The sequence below is a fragment of the Aedes albopictus genome, chromosome 2 (assembly GCF_035046485.1).
Source record: "Aedes albopictus strain Foshan chromosome 2, AalbF5, whole genome shotgun sequence".
Taxonomy (NCBI): domain Eukaryota; kingdom Metazoa; phylum Arthropoda; class Insecta; order Diptera; family Culicidae; genus Aedes; species Aedes albopictus.
In genome coordinates this window covers 72,251,393-72,277,173 of record NC_085137.1, presented here as the reverse complement: position 1 = coordinate 72,277,173, position 25,781 = coordinate 72,251,393, and the positions used below count along the sequence as shown (strand labels likewise).

The window sequence follows — 25,781 nt, the reverse complement described above, 5'->3', positions numbered from 1 at the left end:
TAATTCCTCTGGAGGACTCTCAAAAACTTATCCACCGATTCCTTTAGAAAAAATTACACTGCTCAACGAAATTTTACAAAATTTGGGGTTATGGGATGAGAAGACAAACAGGGGTTTGGGATCCTAGTAGTGTCATTGTGAAAACAAATTTAAAAAATATTGAGCCGGGCCTTCACAGTTTAAAACCGAAGTTTGTTTGGAGAACTAGGGGTGTTCAATTGATGTGTACATTAGAAAGTGCCGTGCATATTTTTAGGCGTTTTCGGTATTTGGGTTAGTTTCGTTATTGTCTAACGACTAAATATATGCAAAGCGCGTTCTGATGCACATATCAATTGAACACCCCAAGTTCTCCATACAAACTTCGGTTTTAAACTGAAGGCCCGGTTCAATATTTTTCAAAAAATTTTCCACTATGACACTACTAGGGGGCTGTCCATAAACCACGTGGTCATTTTTTTGGGACTTCTCAACCCCCCACCCCCCCCCCCGCGTGGTCATTTGTCCATACAAAATTTTTTATTCGTCCATACAAAATGCTCATAGGCCGAACCCCCCCCCCCTCATGACCACGTGGTTTATGGACAGCCCCTAGGGTCCCAAACCCCTGATCTTTTTTTTCTCATCCCATAACAGCATTTAGTGTTGAACGGTGTTATCTGAGTTTCCTTTAAAATTCCTCCATAGATTCATTCAAGAATACTTAGAGGAATGGATTTCTTTGAAAATATTTTCAGCAATTTCTTCTGAAAACCAAAAGTTTGGGATTCCACCAGAAGTTTCTTTAGAAAATCTTGCTTTACAAGCTCTTCTAAAGCTTCCTTCAGAAATTCTTCCAAAGATCTCCACAGCACTCGCGTCAGAATTTCTCCAGAAGTTTCTTCAAGAATTAATTGAGGCAGATTTCTATGCAAGTTGCCTTCTGAGACTCGCACCACAGATTACAATAGAAATTCTTTTAATGACTCGTTTAGAAAAACCATCGGAAATTTCTTCAGATGAAGGAATTTCTAGACAAATTTCTACAGGGATTCCTTTAAAATTATTTCCAAAATTCTTTCATAAATTCTTTTACTAGTTTTTTCAGCAAGTTTTCCAAAGAATCCTTCAGAAACTCGCACGGATATCTCTTCAAAAAGTCCGCCAATGATTTGTTTGGGAATTGCTCTAGAGATTCCATTGGAAATCTTCGCAAGAATTTCTTCGGATTTTTTTTTCAGTATTTAAGACAAGGAAAGAGAGTTTTTAAACATATTTTTATCAACGTTTATTTTAACCTAAAAGAGTAGTCTGCTCTATCCCCTCAAGAGATTCCCGCAGGAGTTCAAACAGAGATTCTTTCCCGACATGCCTCCATGAGTTTCCTCAGAAATTTATGTGGCATGTTTTCTAAGGACAACTCGTAAAATTTCTTCACGAATCCATTAAGGAATTTATTCAGAAATGTTTCTCAGGATTTTTTACGGGAATTTCTTTAAAGTCCCTTTAAAACTTCTGGTGATACCTTTGGAAATTCTTAGAAAAAATTCTAGTAAATATTCTGGTGGTATTCCAGGACAAAACAATCATGAAGAAATTTCTAAATTAACCTCTGGAATTATTGTATAAATCCCTGGGAGCACACCTAAAGAAACTCCTTACGGTAAGTACCTCTTTTTTTCTGGGAAAAAAATATTAGAAACTATTGGAGAAGCTCTGGAGGCAATTCCTTGGAAAAATTTTCAGGGAATTCTGGATTAATCCCTGAAATTTCCGAAAGAAACTCTTGGAAATGTCTGCAGAAACCCCCGCGGAAACTGCAGACATAGATACTGGTGGAATTCTTGAAGGAATTCCTTAATGTATTTCTGAGGAATCCCTGGACGATTTTTGGAAGAAATTCTTTGAAGAACTCCAGAGATACATCAGAAGGGATTTTTAGATTTTTTTTTATATAGGTTCTGAAGAAATTGGTACACAAAAATTCACGATGGAGATATTTTTGCAGAAAATGTTGCACAAACATAAAAACCATCATTAGAGAAGAATTTCTTGAAAAATGCCAAAAGATACACTCCCGATTAAAAGTCTGGGGTCATCCCCTCAAAACCATGTCATTTTTTGAGCCCATATCTCCGTTAATTTGCGTCCGATTTCAAAACCCTAGGCTTCATTCAAAAGCTAATAAGTCAAAGAAACTTTGAACATGATTTAAAAGAAACTTTATAACAAAATTTGTATGTATACTTAACCCAAAGTTGCCTTTTTTTTTTTTAAATGACAATAAACTTACGGCCGTGTCGCCTGAAATTGGGTCGACCAAATTTTAAGATGAGAGCGGTAATATAACCTATTTTGTATTAGCTTTCGACTGCTTTTTACCGATTTTAGCTAAAAAATTTAGAAAAAAAAGTTATTCAGTAAATTAACATTTGATGTCATCGACCAAAAGTTTGCGGTCACCCCTCAAAATGGTGTATCGGCCATCGTAAAACATGCATGTTTAACGACAGTGACCCCAAACTTTTGGTCGATGTCATCAAGTGTTAATTTACTCAATAATTTTTTTCTAGATTTTTTAGCTAAGTTCGGTAAAAAGCAGTCGAAAGCTAATAGAAAATAGTTGATATTACCGCTCTCATCTTAAATTTTTTTTTTAAATTGGCAACTTTAGCTTAAGTTTACATACAAACATATTCGAAAAAAAAATCATTTAAATCATGTTTAAAGTTACTTTGACTTATTATCTTTTAAATGAGGCCTAGGATTTTCAAATCGGACGCATACTGGCGGAGATATGGGACTAAAAAATGACATGTTTTTGAGGGGGTGACCCCAAACTTTTGATCGGGAGTGTATGTATGGATTCCTGAACAAATCCCTGGATGAACTTCTTTCTTGGAGACAATTGTGAAAAAATTGTGGATGACTTCTTGGAGGAATCTCTGGAGAAATCCCTGACACAATAACTGAAAAAATCTGAAGAAATGCCTGAAGGAAAGCACCGAAGAACAGAGATGGAAATACTCTCATCGTGAATTAACTCGCGAGTGTAAAAGCAACAAACGGTTTACTCACGGTGCCGAGAGTAAGCCGTGTGTGAGTTTATTCGCACCCGCTTGCTTCACGAGTATGAAGCAAAACATAAACAAAAACACTCATGAATTTTTATTCGCGAAAAACAAGCGGAGATGCGGGAATTGCATTTTAGTGCGATTTAAATAGCAAAACAAGTAATTATCCATCAGATAATAGTGTTTTGTGCTTTATTGTACCTGAAAAGTTAATCTGTCGGCCGTGTAAATGCATTTTTTCACAAAATTGAAAAATGTTCAGAGCTGCTTCGCGAATCAATCACGAGTGCGACCAGCTTCGTTAGCTCACGAGTGAAGGAAGTGCGAATATATTCTGGCTTCTGTTGTTCACGAGTAGGATAGCTTTGCGTTTGTGTCTACTCAGCTGCATTCCTCACTGTTTTCCATCACTGCCGAAGAATGCTTGATGGGATTCCAGCAGCCCTTAAGAAATTTCCGGAAGAAACTTTGGAGAAAATCCTGGACGAACTGTTGTGTGAATTTCTGTATGAATCTCTGAAGAAATTCCTGACGGAATCTCTAGAGGAATTCCTGGGGGAGAAATTTCTGAAGGAATCCAGGGAGGAGTTCCTGTAGGAAAATCTGGAAAAACTCCTGCAGGAATTCCTGGAAGAATTTTTGAAGGCATTTATGGAGGATTTCTTGGTGGAATTCTTGGAGGGCTAGCTACAGAATTTTCTGAAGGAAAAGTTGGAGGATTTTTTGGAGTTCCCGGAGGCATTTCTTTAAAAAATCCTGGAATACCTGTAGGAATTCTTGGATGAATTTGTGTTGGAATTCCTGAAGCAATTTCTGGAGGAATCTCCGGAAGAATTATTTAATAAATTCCGAGATGAATTTCTTTACAAAAAAGCTGGAGAAACCCCTCTAGGAATTTCTGGACAAATTCCTGGCGAAATCACCGAGGAATTTCTGACGGAACCTCTGGAGGAATCCCAGAAGGGATTCCTGGATAAATCCCTACAGAAATTCCTAGAAGATTCCCTTGAATAGTTCATAGAAAAGTTTATGTGGGATTCCTATAGGAATGCCTGGAACAATTCCTGGGGACATGCCTGTAAGATTTCCAAGAGAAATTTTTAGACGAAATCCTAGAGGAATCCCTACCGGATTCTCTAGAGAAGTTTTGAGATTTCTCAAAGAAATTCCTAGTAGAATCCCTGGAGGAAGCCAAGAAGTATTTCTGAAGAAATCCTACGTGGAAGTACTGAAGAAGTGGCAGAAGGGGTATGAAAAATCATAAAATAATCCTAAGAAGATCTCATGGGGAATCCCTGTAGCAGTTCCTTAAAAAAATCCCTGAAGGAATTCCTGAAGAAACATCAGAATGAATCCCGGAACCAATCTCTAGTCTAGAGCAATTTCTGAGGGAATCATTTAACAATACCGTAAACCGGGGTCAAATTGATCTTCGGGTCGAAATTGATCAGACGTTTTTCCGCTAGATTAGGCATACTCTTAATAGTTTCTTTACAAGAATCGGGTGTAAGGTCGTATGGCCGGATGCAGTTTGGCCGAACGCCGTTTGGCCGAACGCCATTTGGCCGAATGCCATCTGGTCGAATGGGTCGTTTGGCCTAATAATGTTCAAAAAAATTCAGAAGACGTTTTTGACATTCTAACTGCCAATATGATTATCAGAAATATTTCCTTCATTCAACCATAAGCTATTCTTTCTAGTTTTAATATTCCGTTATGTGTTGGCGTCGAAACTGTCTATATTTTATCAAAGATGTTTCCTTCTTTGAATCATAGGCTGTTCTTTCGAGTTATACTGAGGCGGGGAACACAGTGGCATGGTCAGTTGAGTTCATAAATCATTTTTTGGCCAAACGGCATTCGGCCAAATGGCGTTCGGCCAAATGACCCGGAACCCAAGTATCGTGCTGTTAAAATCTGATACTTTACGAAATTTGTAAGGAATTTTTTTAAAGCATGCTTTATCTAGCGAAAAAACGCCTGATCAATTTCAACCCGAAGATCAATTTCACCTCAGTTCAGTTTGCGGTACCTGCAGAAATCCTTAGAACAGTTCCTGGAAGAATCCTTGGACGAACTTCTAAAATAATCGCTGGAGTTTTTCCTGAGCTAATTCAGAAAATTTTCCCGAGTAAATTGGAGAAAATCCTGAGTAAATCCCTGGAGGATTTCTTTAAGGAATCACTGGAAGAAGTCTTCGAGGAATACTTGTAGAATTTCCTGAAGAAACCCCAGGAGGAATTCCGGCAGCAACTCCATGAGAAATTTCTAAGGAAATCCCAGGAGAAAATTCTAAACGAATTCCTGGGAGAATTTCTGTAGCAATTCCGTAAAAACTGAAATAATCCATGTCTGCGGTAATTTCTGGACGTATTATTGAAGAAAACCTTTGATGACTCCTAAGAATTTTACGTGCAAAAGAAATTCCTGGATTTTTTTTTTAATAATCGCTGGTTAAATTTTCTGAAAGGATTCCTGGAAGAAATTCCTACAGAAATACTTCGAATAATTCTAGATGAAATTAATGGAACAATCACTTGCGGAGTACGTGAAGAAATTTATGGAGAAATTCCTGGAAAAAAAATCTTTGAAGGAATACCTGCAAAAATACCCAAAACATTCTATGGTGAATTTCTTTTTTAAATCCCTGAAAAAAAATCCTAGCCTAACTACACACTTAATCTTGAAAATTGGTCTCTGTAAAGTGAATTAACGAGCTTGATCAGTAAAGCTCATTTTGCTGACCTATCGTTAAAATTTTACAGTTCATCACAAATACTTCATCCAAATTAACGAAATTCGGTTATTAACGTGGTTTACTGAATCTTGGTAAAATATTTTGCCCCAGCAATCGGCAATCTAACTATTTTGCTGAACTTCGGTGAAGTTCATCTGTCAAACTCTTAAAACAACATGCGCTGCCAGAAATCAGGTGCCATCTTCGAAAAAACGAAGGTGAAAAGGAAGGAAGAAACTTTCTTCGTTGGAATTTAATTCTGTAAGTAATTTAAATGAACTATTTTAATCAATACATTTTGTACGCTCATGCACGTGTCTATAGTGTGCCGTATTTCATTTTCTTTCCAGTTCACTTTCTGGGATATACGAGTTAAATCCTACTTAGAAAGTTTATTTATTGTTTTACTTCTTCTTGTTATTGATCAGGAATAAAAATAATGATTTACTGAACTTCGGTGATCAAGCGTACCGAAATGTTCGGTAATGCATTGCCGAACTGCTCGTCAAAGTTTGACAGCTGAGCTTTCTCCTAGTTTGCAGCCCAGTCGGCAATCTGAACTTTTACCGAGATTTTTGCCGAGCTCTTAGCTGTTGGATTCTCGGCAATTTATTTTGCTGACCTCGGCGAAATAAATTAAGTGTGTAACTAAATCCTAACTGGAGGAACCTCTAAAGATATTCCAGGAGAAATTCCAGAAATAATGCGTGGTCAAGTTAGACCATTTCTGAAATCTCCAAAAGAATCCACAATTTAGAAACTGCAGGAAACTATGGAGAAGTTCCTGGAAAAATTCTTTGATGCATCCTTGCAGAAGTACAAGGCATAGACAAAATGATCGGGACAGGCAAAATTTTCGCTTTTCAAAAAATGGTCAACTAGATGGAACTGCATGAAAAGTGCATCAAAAATTCCTAAATTTTTACTGTTAACTAGTTGCCTATCTATGGTCTAAATTTGAGAAAGATCGGGCTGTCTACATGAAATTAGGAAATATTCTAGTAAAAGACATGATTATCCTATAACCCACTTTGAACTGTTATATCTCCGGATTGTATGAACCGAATGCAATGGAATTTTGAGCACTCATGATTTATATAATGATCTTACAAAGGAGAAGTTCCAGAACAAGTCTCTTGAGACTGGAAGGAATTCCTGGAAAAGACCCAGGAATTTCAGAAGATGTTCCTGGAAGAATTCATATTGAATCACAGTTTTTTTTTGCTCTTAGCATGGCGTTTATTTGAATTTAAAACTTGTGAAAATTCAGTTTGAAAACTACTGAATATACAATTTTGAGTTACTACAATATTGCACTCATATGGTGCTAGAAAGTAATACATACAAAATTTTCCGGAGAAACCGGATCCGGTTCTGATAGGAAAAAGTATCGGAACCGATTTCAGTATTTTCGGAAAATTTGGCATATTGTTTTTGTTTTCCGTAAATCAAAATCATTAAATTTAGCCATCTAACCAAGCTTGTTTTTTTGGTAGAAGTATACGATAGGAGGGGGGAAGAAAAGTTGAAAAATTAGGAATAATATCCTAAAGAAAATATTTTATTTCTTAAGATAATTTTCCGGGAATTCTGAATTATTGATAATTAAAAAAAATAAGGTGGCCAGAGGGGGTCACGATCCTCCTGCCACCCTCTGGTTACGTCCATGTATGCGGAGTTACCTTGAAAACAATTTGCTTTGTCTAGCAGTTATTAAATACGAACGCGAACGCGTTGGGAGATGCCTGTACTGTGGCTCAGTTAGTTAAAGCGTCGGTCTAACGAATGTGGAGTCGTGGGTTTTAAACCCACCAAATCACGATTTTTTTCCACCAATATATCCCTCAGTTTCTGAATTGTTAAACACATTGTGTCCTATAATAAAAAAAATCTACTATTTTTCTGAACTTTATTACTGAAACTTCTCTTCCTTCTCTCGTCTTCCCCACAGTGCAATGGCGAACAGTCCCAGTGCAAGACTTCGACAAAGACGTCGAAGTGATCCTGATCCGGAGCTCGAAAAACTCCCTCACCATCGGGCCGGTGTTCCAGTCCCTGTCGAAGCTGGAGATGCTAAAAATAACCAACGCCAACGTGCCGGCCATCGGAATGAATTCGTTCTGGGGACTGGTCCGGTTGCGCACGCTGGACCTTTCGCGGAACAACATCACCCAAATCACGGTGGAGAACTTCCGGGGGCAGGATAACTTGCTGGAGCTGGACTTGTCCAAGAACCGAATGGAGCGGATAGCGAGCGGGACGTTCGGGCATTTGAAGGTAGGTTGATGGGGCTGGGAGTTGGAAATTCAATTACTTTGTACTGAATTTTCGTGGGAAGAACGGCGGTAGCATTTTTTGTTCAAAGCGCGCTTATCCAAGCTCAGCGACCAAATATTGACTCCGGAATTTCGTTATACTCATTCGCTTTTGATAAAGATTGCAAACAACGATGAAATTTTCATGATAATTCTTTTTGAAGTTGAATATTATTATTTGCTTGATACGGCAATATCGCAAGCATCGGCTTCTGCAACGAAGCTTCCAGCTCATGGCTGATGTGAAATATCTACCTTTCGAATGAAAGAGCAACAACGACGAAAGCGAGTAGCGCACCCACGTTAGATTTGTTTTATGTTTGATGTAATTTAATTTGATGGCAAACGATACACTTGAGCACAGATGAGAATCCTTTGTCCGGTTCTTCGATGAGCAACAACGTTGGGTTGAATTATTTAAACGTTTAGAAAACGACGTTTTTGAGCATCTGAATGAGTCTACAAAAAATAAGAGCTATTGGTGAATCAATTTCACTATACCAACATCCTTCATGCAATCCGGGCGAATATTTCAAGACACCAGCGTTGAAATATGTAACTACGCATACCAAATTTAAACCTTCAGTCTGTCCAGAAGAAAATATCGCTGACTAAGTTCCTATACAGAACGTTAAAAAACTGCCTCCCAAAATCGTGAAAAAATCACCCCATGAATGGATCCGAACAATTGATTAAAAAATTTTACCGTCCGTTTTGTGCTGATATGCCAAATTCTCACAGACCCGCAGCCAGCCAGCCGAAATTTAGGCTTCTAATCTTCCCATTTTCCATCTCGCCTCCACCCCCCTTCACCCCCAGAGCCTGAAATCGCTGAACCTGGCAGACAATTCCATCGACGAGCTGAACGCACGGCTGTTCCTCCATTTGGCGAAGCTGAAGCACCTGGACCTGAGCCGAAATCCCATCGACGATCTGCCTCCGGAGGTGTTTAAGGACGTACAGGTGCGTAGAATGGGCTGACTGGGCGGCAGCGATGCGATGGGATGCCATTTTATACGGATGCTAATAATCGGGGGGCTTTGTTATCATTGCTGCCGGTGGCGGCCGTGCTGCTGAATGGGATTTTTTATCATCATGTTGATGTGTTGCGGTACGGTGGATGGATTTAGCACACTCATTCTTTTCTCGTTTTTTTTTCCTTTTTTTTTTCGGTGATTTCTAGGAATTGAAAGTGCTAAAGGTGCGAGGGTGTCATCTGTTGAACGTGAATCCGCAGGTTTACAATATGCTGACGCATCTGACCGAGCTGGATTTGGGTCACAACCAGGTGAGTGAAGCTGGTTTGATACTGTTTATTGTTATAGCGATAACGGCAGTTAAAATATTTTGAAATTGAGAAAAAAATCTCCAAAAGTACATTTGAACTACCATCATGGGTGTGGCCAGAGGGGGGAAGGGAGAAGTCGTGCCCCCCCCCCCCCCCCCCTGGCCACCAGATTTATTTTTTTTAAATCGAGCCAACTCATTATCTCAGAAATGCAGAAAAAGTATCTTAAACCCAATTTTAATAATTAACCCGTTATCGCCCAAGGTGTCTCACAATTTAAATCTTCAAATAAATTTGTTATCAAAGGTCAAGCTTTAATAAAATAAGCATGATTTGATGAAAAAAAAAATGGAAGTCTATGGTGTAGTTCCAAAAAAATTCTTCATTGCAGGTCCTCAATATCTGATAATTTTCTCGAGTTCTACTTCAGCACAACTTCTACGCTATTGTTATTTTCTGATCCGTATAGATAAAATGCAGCTCGATACAAGTGAGAGAAATGATAACCACTCAAAAAGAATAGAAAAAGGACTTATAAATTGGGGCAGAAATATAACCCGATAAACGCCTAAAAGTATACAATGTATGGTTTTTGTAATTTCTTGTAGTTATGACTGCAGTGTTCAACATTTCTCATTTTTTTAACAAATCAAATAAAGAGAGCTCACTATGTGTGGTATAAGCAAACGTTAAAATTCTTTAGAAGTTAGATTTTACACAGATAATTATTTCTAATAAAGTAATTGAGGTTTTCCTTCAGCACCTCACAAACTCTCTTTACGTACTCACCATACGCAAACTTTTCAGATGTTTTTTTTTTTATATTTAAAAAAAAATCGTGTTGAGTACTATTCCATTTAAATCGTCTCCTTTGACAGATACGTATTTCGACCTCAACTTATGGTCGTCTTCGGTGTCTCGTATTTACAGGTATTCTACTAACACACCCAGGTTACACACACGGCTTCTCCACTTATGTTTGTACTACTCCATGATTGTTTATTCGTGAACAATATGTGAATTTTATGGTGTTATTCTGGGCACTATCAAAGTTACATCGAAAAGATAATGTGAAATCCCCGAATGAATCCCGGGAGGAAATACAGAAGGAATTCTGAGAGTCATATCTGGTAGAGTTCTGAGGGAATCTCAACTGAAAGCTTGGTAGGAATCCCTCAAATAATCACAGAAGAAATCCCGGGAGGAGTTGCTGTATAAATCCCGAGCGAAGATCCCGGCTCATAGAAAGAATTCCATTAGGATTCTCTGAATACGTTTCGACAGAACATTACTTTGAAAGTATACTAAAATGAATCTGTGAAGTTATTCCAGAAGAAATCCGTGAAACAATGCTGTGTAAAATTTCTAAAAGAATCCTTTCAGGATTTTCTTAAGCAATCCTGGCAGAAATCCCTGAAGTTATTCCTGAAGAAATCCCGTAAAGAATACCTGATGTATTCCTTAGAGAGATCATGACAGGAATGCCGGCAAGAAGCTGAGCAGACATTCCTGCAAGGACCATAGAAGATGTCTCTATGATCTAGGGTTGCCTGAAAACAATCTCGGAAGAAACATATATTTTTTCATTTTTTTCAGGAGGGATCCCTTAAGGAATAACAGCAGGAATCATGGAAGGAATCTTTGAAGGAATTCCAGCACAAATCCCTGAAAGAATGCAGAAAAGAATAACTAACAGAATCCTTTCAGGATTTTTCAAAACAACGCCTGCAAAAATCCCTGAAGAGAACTCCGGAGCAATCCATACTCGGAAGCAATATCGGAAGGTATCTCGGGAATAAACCTGAGAAGATTCTCGAAAGGAATGCCTGAAGAAATCCTGAAAAGAATTCCTGAAGGTATCTCAAAAAAGAACCTCAACTCATCTATTCTCATCTCAATTTTTCACCCTATTCTTTAGCCTCTACCTTACTGTCTTCTTTTCCCTCTATTCCAACCATCTATCCCACGCTCTATCATTACCTTCAACCCTACCATCTGCCCTACCCTCTAAACTATCCTCTAATATAACCACTGCCCTATCCTTTACCGTACCCTCTAGTAAATATTATGCTTAATCCGTCTACTCTACTCTCTACCCTAACATTTTTCCTACCCTCAAACCTACTCTCTATTATATCCTTCTCCCTACCGTCTACCCTATCCTCTACCCTAACCTTCTACTCTGTTCCCTCTACTCTATCCTTCACCCAAACCCTCTACCCGACCGTCTGCTCCATTCTTTATCTTACCCATTACCATCTACCATCTACCCTTTAGATACCCATATTGCATGGTATTATAGCTCAAACTATCATTCCGTGGCCACTAACTTGGGTATGGTCCGCCATCTTTGGTTTCAAAATGGCGTCAGATATTCATTTTTCAGTTCTACTCATGAAGCCCGATCGATAGATACCCATATTGCTTAGTATAGCTCAAACTACCATTCCATGGGCGCCATCTTGGATATGGTCCGCCATCTTTGATTTCGAAATAGGGTCAAATATCGATTTTGACTTCTACTCATGAAGCCCCATCGATAGATACCCATCTTGGTTTTCGAAATAGGGTCAAATGTCGATTTTTGACTTCTACTCATGAAACCCGATGGATCGATACCCATATTGCACGGTATTATAGATCAAACTGCCATTCTGTGGCCGCCATCTTGGATATGGTCCGCCATATTGGATTTCAAAATGGCGTAAATATCGATTTTTGATTTCTACTTATCAAGCCCGATCGATAGATACCCATATTGCATGGTATTATAGATCAAACTGTCATTTCATGGCCGCCATATTGGATATGGTCCGCCATCTTTGATTTCAAAATGGCGTCGGATATTTATTTTTTAGTTCTACTTGTGAAGCCTGATCGATAGATACCCATATTGCATAGTATCCGAAGCAGCATTGCACAATGGTCCGAGGACCAACATTAAGTGGAAAAAATTAATAACTCAAAAACCATCCAAGATAGAGTCTTCATGTCTTCTAGACATTTGCTCGTGAGTCCAAGCCGCGTTATATGCAAAAGTGTCCTAAACGCCAAATCTTAAAATACTTCATATTTCAGCACCTAACTTTTTTATTTCAAAAGATATCGAAATAAAATGTTCTGCAAAGTTGAAGAAGGTAAAAACCCCGACAACTTTCTCGAAGAGCAGTTTTTTCTATCTCTTCAATCTGAGGAGATATAACTTATTGAAAAAATAAAAAGTCCGAAATCGGTTTTTTTGTCATATGTCAAAAACTATCATTTTTTCAAGCCTACTATGTTCAGAGCATTGTACATATTGCCAAAATACACATTTCGTCAGAAGACATCAAAGCTGTACGATGTTTCTATCAAAAGATATAAGTATTTTTGTACTTTTTTAAGCCAATTTTTCTAGCGTAACATTTGAAAAAGGCGCAAGTGAATCTTTAATTTTCTCCCACCACCGGATCTAGTATGACAAAAACTGCATTTTAACAAATTTTGGAGAGGGTGTTTTTTTGTTTTGCGTTTTAAATGTGATTTGACTATGACCGTATTTTAGGCATCAAATTCACGAAAAATGACATCCATAATGTCCGAGTTCAACATCTACTCGTGTTTCAAGATCACTTATCTTAAACATTCGAGTAGCGATGAACCCAATGTTCTCTTTTTTGTTTTGTTTTGTTCCTTTGTGTAAGTGAGCAAAAATATAAAACAAATTCCCTATAGTTTTTCGATTTCTTAATTCATCAGATATATGCATCTGGTGATCGTATGCAAATTTTAAATTGAATTGTGGACCGTCCAGTTTTATATGTTTGACATATATTATGAAAGGCCTTTGATCCTAGGATAGGATGCGACACGTAGTCAGTCAATTTCGTCAACGATCAAAATCAAGTGCTGCCACTTTTCTTTATTCCAAATCTTTAAAACTATTTAACTTTAACGATTGAAGTTTTGATGCATATTTCGCACCGTAAAGCACTATTTGCAATTGCAATAGCGTAACTTGCTACTAAAATTGCTTTCAAACGCAAGCTCTTTCAATTATGATGAAATCTATCAAAAAATCAATTGATTTTGCACCAAATCAATGGTTTTAACCGGTGTCAAGCCATGGGAGTCACATTAGGTTGATTTGCTTTTGAATGCTGACATATTTGAGGCGATAAAGCTTGAATAAAAAAATACAATGATTTTAAATATTGGTATCAAATGCTAAACCTACAAACTAGCAACACGGCCAAGCCAACAACAAAGCGATATGATCGCAGCAAACGGATATCAATTTCGACCAATCAGCGTCTCCGTTTGACAGCAAATTGGTCTCAAATTGACTGACTACGTGTCGCATCCTATCCTAGGATCAAAGGCCTTTCATAATATATGTCAAACATATAAAACTGGACGGTCCACAATTCAATTTAAAATTTGCATACGATCACCAGATGCATATATCTGATGAATTAAGAAATCGAAAAACTATAGGGAATTTGTTTTATATTTTTGCTCACTTACACAAAGGAACAAAACAAAACAAAAAAGACAACATTGGGTTCATCGCTACTCGAATGTTTAAGATAAGTGATCTTGAAACACGAGTAGATGTTGAACTCGGACATTATGGATGTCATTTTTCGTGAATTTGATGCCTAAAATACGGTCATAGTCAAATCACATTTAAAACGCAAAACAAAAAAACACCCTCTCCAAAATTTGTTAAAATGCAATTTTTGTCATACTAGATCCGGTGGTGGGAGAAAATTAAAGATTCACTTGCGCCTTTTTCAAATGTTACGCTAGAAAAATTAGCTTAAAAAAGTACAAAAATACTTATATCTTTTGATAGAAACATCGTACAGCTTTGATGTCTTCTGACGAAATGTGTATTTTGGCAATATATACAATTGCTCTGAACATAGTAGGCTTGAAAAAATGATAGTTTTTGACATATGACAAAAAAACCGATTTCGGACTTTTTATTTTTTCAATAAGTTATATCTCCTCAGATTGAAGAGATAGAAAAAACTGCTCTTCGAGAAAGTTGTCGGGGTTTTTACCTTCTTCAACTTTGCAGAACATTTTATTTCGATATCTTTTGAAATAAAAAAGTTAGGTGCTGAAATATGAAGTATTTTAAGATTTGGCGTTTAGGACACTTTTGCATATAACGCGGCTTGGACTCACGAGCAAATGTCTAGAAGACATGAAGACTCTATCTTGGATGGTTTTTGAGTTATTAATTTTTTCCACTTAATGTTGGTCCTCGGACCATTGTGCATTGTCGTTAGAAAGCATATATTCTGGAGTTTTGTCCGCCATCTTGGAACCTAAGCGGCCATCTTGAATTCCTTTCTACCACCTCCACATCCTAAGGAATTATTATTATTATTATTATTATTATTATTATTATTATTATTATTATAGAGTTTTGGCACTTCTCAGCAAAAATTGCTGGAAACTTTCACCTACCCCGGGCAATCGGAATGCCAAAGGGGATTAGGCTCTGTGGATCTCATTAGCCGGTTTTTTAGCTTATCCTAATGAGTCTGCTTTTGGATGTACTTTCAGTTGTGATGATTCAGGAACCGCCTAACTATACTACAGGTTCCAAGAATCACCGCTTTCAGGATGCTGTTCAGGTCCTTCTTCAATTCCAGCTCGTCTAGGGACCTCAGGAGAGATTTAGGGACAACTCCGGTTGCCGAGAGGACAACCGGAACTATACGGACGTCCTCCAGGTGCCACATCTGCTTCAACTCCTCCGCTAGGTCGTGGTACTTGGTTATCTTGCCGGAGAACGTTGATTGGACATTATGGTCTAACGGTACAGCGATGTCGATGAGAGTTACTCGCTTCATCCTTTTGTCGAAAACCACAATGTCAGGCCGGTTGGCACGAATGAGGACGTCCGTAATGATCTCGCGATCCCAGTACAGCTTTATGCAACTATTTTCCAGAACCGGGTCCGGCTGGTACTTGTAGTAGGGTACAAATCTGTCGACCAAGTTGTGCTTTAAAGCAAGCTGTTGGTGCACAATCTTGGCAACTTCGTTGTGACGATCGAGGTAAGCTGATCCAGCTAACACTGAACAGCCTGCAACGACATGCTCGATCGTTTCCCCTACTGAATTACACTTCCTACAACGGTCCTCCACGTCCTCGTGCAATATGTACCGCCGATAGTTCTTCGTCGCAATTACCCGGTCCTGGATGGCTACCATGAAACCTTCTGTTTCTGAGAACAGGTCACCCCGCACCAGCCACGCGTTTGACGCCGCCTTATCGATGTGCTCGAGTTCCAGTTGATGGGGGTGCGTCCCATGCAACTCCTTTTGCTTCCACGTTACGATCATCTCGTCGACGGTCTTGATGTCGCAGTTCAGCTGATAATCCTCCTGCGCCAGATGCAGGGCGCTGTAACCGTGGTCAGCTTCACATACAGTGCGGTACATTTCGTGACGGTTCAGGCTTTCTACGAAATATGCCCGCAGCTGCTGGATCTGGGAGACACATAGTGCCTGGATATCGGTGACGCCTCTTCCTCCTACTGCGCGTGGCAGGGTGACTCTCTCAATGGACGACTTTGGATGGCGCATGCGGTGCTTGGTGAACGCCACTCGTACTGCTCGTTCTAACGCCTCGAGGTCAGTCTTGGTCCACTTTACCACCCCAAAGCTGTAGGTCAACAGGGGCACAGCAAACGTGTTGATCGCCTTCACCTTGTTGCCGGCTGACAGAAAGCTCCTCAGAACACAGTTGACACGATGCAAGAACTTGTCCTGCAGTTCCTTCTTGATCGCTGTGTGGCGAATACCTCTAAGTTGCAGGAAGCCGAGGTACTTGTACACTTCGCCTTCAACCATATTCCGAATCTCCTCCTGTTCGTTGACGCGGAAACAGCTGGCGTCCACTACTTGACCCCGGCGAAGATGGACTGACCGACATTTGTCAATTCCAAACTCCATCCGGATGTCGTTGCTGAACACCGTCACAAGCTGCAACAGTTGATGCAGCCTCTGTACTGATTCCGCAAACAGCTTCAGGTCGTCCATAAAGAAGGTGTGGGTTATTCTTGTACTCCTTCCCCCACTTTTCAGTTGGTAGCCATAGTTGCATTGGTTGAGTGCTCTGCTGAGGGGGTTCATTGCAAGGCAGAACCATAGCGGACTGAAGGTATCGCCTTGAAATATACCCCTCCTGATGCTGAGAGTTCTGGACCGCAACACAGCTGTTCCGTCGGTGATTTGTAGGGACGTGCTCCACATCCCCATCGCGTGTTGCATCAGCCTGATGACGTTCCCGTCTACCTTGTACAACTGCAGCACCTTAAGAAGGTACGAGTGCGGCACTGAGTCGTACGCCTTCTTGTAGTCGATGTACGCCATGCTCAGGTTCCTCTGCTTATCGGTGGCTTGACCCACAATGACTGCATCTATAATGACCTGATCTTTGCAGCCTTGCGTGTTTTTGCGACACCCTTTTTGTTCTTCGGTCATCACGTTGTTGGCATCGCAGTGGGTTTGTATCCTCCTCGCTATCACCGACGACAGCACTTTGTACAGACTCGAAAGACACGTTATTGGTCTGTACTTTGCTGGGTCAGCTGTGTTTTGGTCTTTCGGCAGAAGATAAGTGATACCCCTGGTAATGAACTCTGGTAGCTGCGTGGGGTCTTCTAGCACCATGTTGAAGCATTCCGCCATCCGCCCGTGGATCGTCGTGAGCTTTTTATACCAAAAATTGTGCACGAAATCGGGTCCTGGTGCAGCCCAATTTCTGGTATACCGGGTAGCCTCGCGTATATCCTGAGCGGTTACTACGACCGCGGTCATGTCTCCAACTCCATTACACTGTCGCTCTTCTTCTGCCAACCACATCCCATCGTCGCTGTGCTGGATAGGGTTCTCCCATAGATTGGCCCAGAACTGTGTAACTTCGCCAATCTCCGGAAGGCCTTCTCCATAGTCAGGCTTGTCGTTTCGGATGCAGTTGTAGAACTCTCTTTCGTTAATGTTGAACATCCGGTTTTGTTCCTTCCGCTTCGAACATTCTCCATAACGCCGCAGTCGTTTCGCAAGAGCACTCAACCGCTGTACATGGGTGTCGAGGATCTCCGTAATGTTGACTTCTGTGAGATCTCGGAGTTCTGCGGGCTTCACAATTTCAGCAACATAACGAACTAGCCTCGTTGATCGATTCCCCTGCTTGTACTGTGTTAATCGACCAATCTTGGTCCGCAATGTGGCGATCCGGTTCTCCAAACGTCGCATCCACGCGGGTTTCTGTGTGCTGGGGCGTGTGCGACCTTCACCGTCGCCTTGCGGGCGCGTCCGCAGTCCCAGCGTCTTGACAACAGCCACCGCAGCTGAATACACCGTAAACTGCAGATCCTCAAGGTGCTGTACGGCCTCCAAGTACTGTGGCAAAATATCCTGGTTTAGGATGCTTACTGCACTTGTTAACCGATAGGAATTCCGCAGCTTTGGTATTCGGTGCCGGGACATGGGGTCTGTCCCACGAAACTGCGTGACTGCTGTGGCCATGTGGAGCGCTAGTTCGTCTCGTAGTTGCTGTCGTTGCATATCCGCTGTTGGTCCTGGAGCAGTGGGTGCAGTCGTATCACGACTCTCACTCGCGTTCGATGCATCCAGCCCATCAGAACTCCTTCTCGACGTATCGCTCGATCTTGTCCTCTCCTCTCCCAATTCCCTCTGCGCTTCCAGCTTGATGCACTCCACTTCTGCAGCTGTGAGCATATTATGAGACATAATTGCTCGCTGTCGTGTGTACAGTTTGTTCAAGTCAAGCTGGTTCGCAAAGCGAGGGAATCTCTCGTTGAACATTTCCAGCATCCCTGATCTGCCGGACATGTCCGTCTCCATCCTCGTGCAGACAAAATAGCAGCGAATCACGTACATATTCATCTCCCTCGTCCACATGATCCGCTGCCGTCGGCCGCCTGCTAATTATTATTATTATTATTATTATGCTATTATTATTATTATTATTATTATTATTATTATTATTATTATTATTATTATTATTATTATTATTTATTAAAGACACTTTACCACGTTTGGAAGTGGCATTCGTGTCTGCTCATCCCACACTGGAGTAACAGGATCCATTTCCTGTCCAAAAAGTTTTAACACGTTTTTATGGTGTATTATGTAGGTACTAGCGATAAAATTTTGAATTTTGATATTGAGGATGCATTTTGGATTATAAATAGCCATATTAATCCACGTAAAGGCCAGAAATGATTTCTTATAACTTCGGTAAGACCAATGTATGTTTCCACCCCCAAAAATCACTTGAATGGTCATTTTTTTTTATTTTTTGAGTTCAGAGAACGGAAAAATAATTATATTTCTATAAAATTAATTGATTGGAAACACAGACCACCTCACCACAGCTCAGGTTTCAGAGTAATTCTCCCAGAATTGTAAGTGAAATTCATTTTTTTTCCGTCAGTGAAGATGTGTATATGTTTTCATCAAAGGTGTGAGGAATGTCATTATTAGAAAACTTGTAAAACAACTGTTCTATCTTCTCAATTTTTAGAGATACGAGACATTATTTGTGAACGGTCCTTTAAAATCAGTTCATATGTTGTAGGGGGATTAGGGGCATAATGGACACCCTAAGCAAATGACTATGTTAGGCCTGTATAGCAGACAAAAACTTAACATATTTTCAGTTGGCTTACAACTTTAACTTGCTTCCTACGTATTTCAATAATTTGCAGCAGGTAGATTGTCATTTTTGTGAAGAAATAGTGAATTGTAAACCGTGTGTTTTTTAGGGCTGGCAGGAAAGGTACGGGGCGAAATAGACACCCATCGGGGCATAATGGACACCCCTGCATACTTTATGATGCATCTTTGATAATATCGACCAGCTAAGTAATTTGCCTACGGAGATCAATACAACAGATATAATATTCCATCTTAGACGAGTTTACATATCATCAAAGTTAATTAAATAAATTTAAGGCTAAAATAATTGGATTGATTTTTTTAAAACTCACTAAAACGCCTAACAGTATGCAACGCGCGTACATCCATTCATTATTGCCAGTGTTCATTTCGCCCCGAATCGACTACAACATTGAAATTGCTATTTTGAATCAGTTCTGATCAAAAATATAATACTTCATCCATTGCTAAATCTGCGTATACATGTAGATAAGCTAACAATTCACTTGTTTTTATGGTGGACACACTCAAACACTCGTAATACCTTATTTGCTGCTGCTTCGAAATTATAAGAAATCCACCATATGAACAACATACTTCAATTTCAATGATATTTTGGTTATTTTGAAGGAATATAAATGGTACTTGGAAATGGAAAATAGAACAATGATTTGTTCCTTTACACTTATGCATTAAAAATTTTACATAAAAGTCAACGGTTTCGGCAAAAACAGGGGTGTCCATCTCGCCCCGGGTGTCCATTATGCCCCTAATCCCCCTACCGTTTTCTAGAATTTTTTGTGATTCCCAATTCATTTTGGGCTAACTTTAATAGTGCCCTGAAAAGCACATCAAAACTCAAAAATAATCGTGGAATGAAATATTAGCAGTATGAACATGGTGAGAGAAGCCGTGTGAAAAATTTCAGTTTGAATTTTTATTTTAAAACATGGAATTTCACCATAATTTACACATAAAAGTAAGTTTAAGGAATACTGAGTGAGAAATTGAATAAGTTTAGCTATAAAAAACATTATCTAAGTGAAAATATATTCTTTACGGTGCATCAACATAAGATTACATGCAACGCATAGTGAGCTCTTTGTATGAGTTGTTTTATTTTTTTAAACAAATTCACAACAGTTCTAGCTACATAAAATTACTAGTACATTGCATAAATTTAGGCGTTTAACGGTGTTTGGAGATTTCTGTTTAAATTTACAAAATTGATTCCATTTGACACATTTCGTTAAGAAAAACAAGACCAGATTTGTTTTCTACTATGATATTTCTACCGAGAATAAGTGGCCATTCATTAAAAAAATAGTCGAAACGAAGTTGTTATATCAAAATTAAACATAAATTGTAACTAAACAATAGTCAAAAAGTTGAAAATTTCAGAATGATCCATTTTTTCGTCTGGTACCTTCTGGTACCCGTTCTCTTGCGATTCACAAAGGATATGTATTATATGTTATTGTAATTTTATCCAGATCGCGGAATGCTGCAGAATCTGAAAACTTTTTGAATGCTGAAAATGGTTAAAAAATGACAAAAATCATGATTTTGAAAACGCTACTGTAAGATCGCAAAATAAATGAAATCAGGTGCAGTTTATTGTTTAAATGATACACCATAATCACGAGAACTAGTTACCAAACTCAGTATTTTTTTTTTAAACTATCGATATTTTGATAATTGAAGTACCTCCGATGAGTTATGATACAAACGAAAAAAACAGTGGCGAAAATCATCAAATTCAGGCATTTATTCCTAAAAAATATGCATCTCAAAGTGTTTTATTGATTGCCACATGATAAAGCAATACTTCGTCTATCTTGAAAAAATATAAGGCTTTGGAAAATAAAAAAAAAATAAATTTTGACTTATGGTCAGGAATTTGGTCCATTTACGCCTATGTGCATCCTAAGGAATGTGTATACCAAATTTGATTGAAATTTCTTGACGCATTTCAGAGTTATGCCTATGCTCCGGCATACATATATACATACATATATATAAACATACAAATAGACAAACATACAAACATATAATCATTCAAGCATATAAACATACAATCATACATACATCGACTTTTGTATGTATTGATTAACAACTCTGCCGAAGAAATGAACTGTAAATTATCAACCATTGTCGAGATTCCAGGAAAATAACTTTTTTTTCGCATTGGAAATGATGCTCACAGATCGTGACAATATGCATTCTTTGCAGCATCGTTTACGCCACCTAGTGAACCAGTCACATTCTATATTGTCCCATATGAGCAAGGTATGGGTGTGGAGAACATCTTCTCTGAAGAAAGTATTCTAAAATTTTGCATAATTCTGGAGATATTCACATCAAAAGGACTGTCCTATTTATAAGACGCTGGGCGTTCGGGGCGTCTGTCCTATAAATAGGACGCTGAGCGAATATGGGTTAAGGTTTTTATCCACAATTATCATAACTTTTTTACTCAAGAACCTCAGGAAATTTCGCCAAGTATTTCTTTGAGAGAACCACTTCAATCTTCTCATAGAATTTTACCAAATAACAAGCTTGGTTGAATAGCTAAATTTTGTGATGTTTATTTATGGAATACAATAACAGCATGTCAAATCGTCCAGATATGCCGGAACCGGTTGCAGTAGGGAAAAAGAAGGACTTTGTAGAACCATATGCTGCTCTAGAGTGCAGTTATGTGCTACTGCTATACGAATTTTCACTAGTATTCAATTCAAACAAACGTCATTCTAAGAACAAAATACCTGGTATTTCTTTACGAATTCTTTCAAGGACACCTTCAGAAATTTCTTTATGCATTTATTCAGGAACTTCTTCAGGGATTCTTTCAGAAATTCCCCAAGGGACTTCTCCAGGAGTTTCTCCTCCGTGAATTCTTCCATGGATTCCATCATGGATTGCTCCAGACAATTTTCCAAGAATTCCTCTACGGGTTAGACCAAACAATCCTCCAGGATTTTTTCCTGGAATATCTATATTAGAGGTTCCTCCAGTGATTGTTCCACTGCATATATTCCTTCTATTTAGAATTTCACTAGAGATTGCTCCAATAATTCAATCTGGAATAATTCGAAGTATTTCGGCAGCAATACCTTCCAGTAACCCATACAAGAAAGTTTACCGGAGATTAGCTAAAGATTAATCCAGGGGTTCCTTAAAACATTGTACAAAACATTTTTTTGGAAGTCCATCCAAAGATTCCGACAATGATTCGTAAAAAAAATATTGCAGACATGGATTCCTTCATATTTTTTCTTACAGGAACTTTTCCAAGAGTTTGCTAAGAAAGATTTACTGGGATTTCTAAACGAATACTTCATGGGATTGGTTCCGGGATTCCTCATGGAATTTCTTCAGGAATTCCTCCAGGTTGTCCTTCAGGAATTCCTCCAAGGATTCGCCCGGGAATTTCTTCTGTGTTTCTTTCAGGAACAAGTCCAGAGAACACTTTTTAGAATTACTTCGGGAGTTCCTCTTGAAATTCTTTTTGGAACTTTTTCAGAAATTAATCCAATACTTCCTCCAAAGACTGTTTGGGGCTGTTCATAAACCACGTAGACCAAAATTTGGTCATCTCAGAACCCCCCCCCCCCCCCCTCCCACTCGTAGACTTTTATCCATACACAGCGTAGACTTTGGCCAGACCCCCTCCCCCCAAAAAGTCTACGTGGTTCATGAACGGCCCCTTTAGGAACTGCTTCCGGGATTCCTCCTGGGGTTTCTTCAAGAACTGCTACAGAGATTCCTCAAAGAGTTCCTCCACGACCTCTTCTTGGAATTCTTCCATAATTTCTCCAAGGATTCCATCTGCAACTTCTTCAAGAATTATTATTGGAATTCCTTCAGATATTTCTTCACAGATTGCTCCAGGAATTATTCCAGAGTTGCTGCCTCTGGAGAATCCTCCTGATATTCCTCCAGGAATTCTTCTAGAGACTCCTCCAGGAGTGTTTCTCGAGAATCCTCCGTTAATCACTACAGGCATTCCTCTGGGATGTTCTCCAGGGATTCCTCCATAGATTCCTGCAAGAATTTCCGCAGGGTATAACTCGGGAATTGCTTCTGTGTTTCTTTCTGAAACAACTTATTTTAAAAATTACTCCAAAGAGCCTTACAAGAACTCTTCTTAGGATTCCTTCAGGCATTCCTCCTTGTATTCTTTAAGGAACTCCTTCAGCACTTCCTTCAGGGACTGTTAAGGGATTCCCTTAGTAATTCCTCTTGAAATTGCTTCCGGGATTTCTTCTGGAGTTTTTTCAGGAACTCTTCTAAGGATTTCTCTAGAATTTCTCAAAGAATTCCATCTGTGATTTCTTCAGGAATTATTCCTGGTATTCCTTTACGAATTTCTTAACAGATTCATCCACTAATTTTTTCAGGAGTTCCGCTAGGATTTTTTCCAGGGATTTCTCTGGGAATTCCTGCAGGGATTTCTCTAAAAATTCATCCAGGAATTCATCTAGAGATTCCTCCAAAAAATCCACCAGCAACTCCTCTAGATATTTTTCCAGGAGTTTCCAGGCATTCTTCCAGGGACTCTTCCTTGAATTCTCCAGGAATTGCTTTGGGCCTCATTCCGGAGTTTCTCCTGGGATTGCTTTGGGAATTCTTCCTGGGATACCTCCAGAAATTCATGCAGGCATTCCTCGAGCATTCCATCAAGGAATTTCTCCAGGATCTCCTCGAGGAATTCCTTCAGGAATTTCTTGAGGGATTTCTCCAGAAATATCACCAGGAATTAATCAAGGAATTCTATCATAAATAATGTGTGCTAACTATTCATCGATTGGTTTTCGGCCGAAAACCAATCGATGAAAAGATAGCACATCAAATCGCGGCGATCGAACAATTGGTACCGTAAATAATGTCAGCCATTCATCCAGGAATTTCTCCAGGAAATTCTTCAAAAGTTCTTCCAGGATTATCTCTAGGAATATCTTCTAGATTTTTTTCAGGAATTCCTCCAAGAATTCTTCTAGATTTTCCTCCAGGAATTGCTGCAGGGATTTTCCTAGGAATTCCGCTAAAAATTCTTCGAAGAACTTCTTCAGCGATTTTTCCTGGGAGGCTGTATTTTTTTCTCTAATGTTCGATTCCTTGACCTGATTTTAATTTGTATACTGACAGGCTATCGTTTAAATAAACTTACAAATTACAATTACAATTACAATTTCTCCACAAATTTCTTCAAGAATTCCCCCAGGGATTCCTTCAGAAATTCATTCATGGATTCTACATCTATTCCACCAGGAATTTATTTAGAAATTCCTACAGGAATTTTTCAGGGGATTTTTTTCAGAAATCTCTCTCAGAGTTTCTCTAGAGATTTCGCCAGAAATTCATCCAGTAATTGTTGCAAGCATTTCTCCAAAGATTCCTCCAGGAATTCTCTAGGATTTATCCCAAGAATTTCTTCAGGAATTCCTCCAGCAATTTCTCTAGAAATTGATCCAGAAATTGCTCCTGGACATCCTTCAGAAATTATGTCAGCAATTTTTCGAAAATTCCTCCAGGAATTCCTCCTGAGATTCCTTCATGAATTGTTTCATGGATTATTCCAAGGATTTCTCCTCGAATTTCTCAAGGATTTTTTCCAGAGATTCCTCCTGCAGTTCCTCTAAAGATTCTTTCAGCAAATCATCTAGGGATTTTTTGCAGAAATTCTTCCAGGAAATTCTCCAGGAATATATTTAGAAAATTTTCAGGGATTCCTCCAGGTATTCCTCTTGAGCAAATTTCTTTAAGGATTCCTTCAGGAATTCCTTCGAGGATTTCTCCAGGAATTCTTCCATTAATTCCGCTAGAAATTCCTCCAGGAATTTCTCAAGGGATTTTTTTCAGAAATAGAAAAATAGCAAAAATATAAATAGAAAACTCCCAGAATTCCTCTGAAGATTCCTCTAGAAATTCATTCATTAATTCTTTCAAGAATTCCTCTAGAGGTTTCTCCAGCAATTCCCACAGGAACGCATCTAGGAATTTCTCCAGGCATTCATCCAGGATTTTATTCAAGAATTTCTCCAGAAACTTTTTCAGAAATTCCTCCAGAAAATACTCCAAGAATTTCTCTAGGAATTCCTCCAGGAATTCCTCCAGGAATTGCTCCTGGACATCCTAGAGAAACTTTTTCAGCAATTCGTCAAGGAATTTCTTCAGGAAATCCTCTACGAATTTCTTCAGAGATTCTTCCAGGAAATTCTCCAGGAATACTATTAGGAATTTTTCAGGGATTCCTCCAGACATTCCTTCAGGATCTTCTCCAGAGATTCGTCCAGGAATTGGTTCAGGGATTTCTCCTCGAATTTCTCCAGGGATATTCTCAGAGATTCCTCAAGAAATTTCTCCAAGCGTTCTTTCAGGAATTCCTCCTGGAATTTCTCAAGGGATTTTCTTCAGGAATTTCTCCAGCAATTCCTCCCAGAATTCCTCTGGAGATTGCTCCAGGAATTCCTCCAGGAATTTTTCCAGGGATTGCTCCCAGAATGCATCTAAAAAATTTCTTAAGGAGTTGGTGCTGGGTCTCATCCAAGAAATCTTCTAGGAATTACGCCAGGAATTTGTACAGAAGATTCTCCAGGCGTTCCTCCAGGATTCTCTCTAAAGATTTTTCCAGGAATTGCTTCAGGGATTCCTCCAGCAATTCCGTCTGAAATTTCTCTAAAATTTCCTCCAGGA

At 39.1% G+C, this 25,781-nt stretch overlaps 1 protein-coding gene across 1 annotated transcript in view; it reads left to right on the top strand.

Annotated features, from left to right (window-relative positions):
* Positions 1–25,781, top strand: part of LOC109405617 (insulin-like growth factor-binding protein complex acid labile subunit) — a 433,323-nt gene that overhangs the window by 372,665 nt on the left and 34,877 nt on the right. The window contains exons 5-7 of the mRNA XM_062849913.1: positions 7,742–8,067; positions 8,925–9,068; positions 9,289–9,393. Of these exons, the coding sequence (XP_062705897.1) occupies positions 7,742–8,067; positions 8,925–9,068; positions 9,289–9,393 (575 nt within the window). The remainder of the gene's footprint in view (positions 1–7,741; positions 8,068–8,924; positions 9,069–9,288; positions 9,394–25,781) is intronic.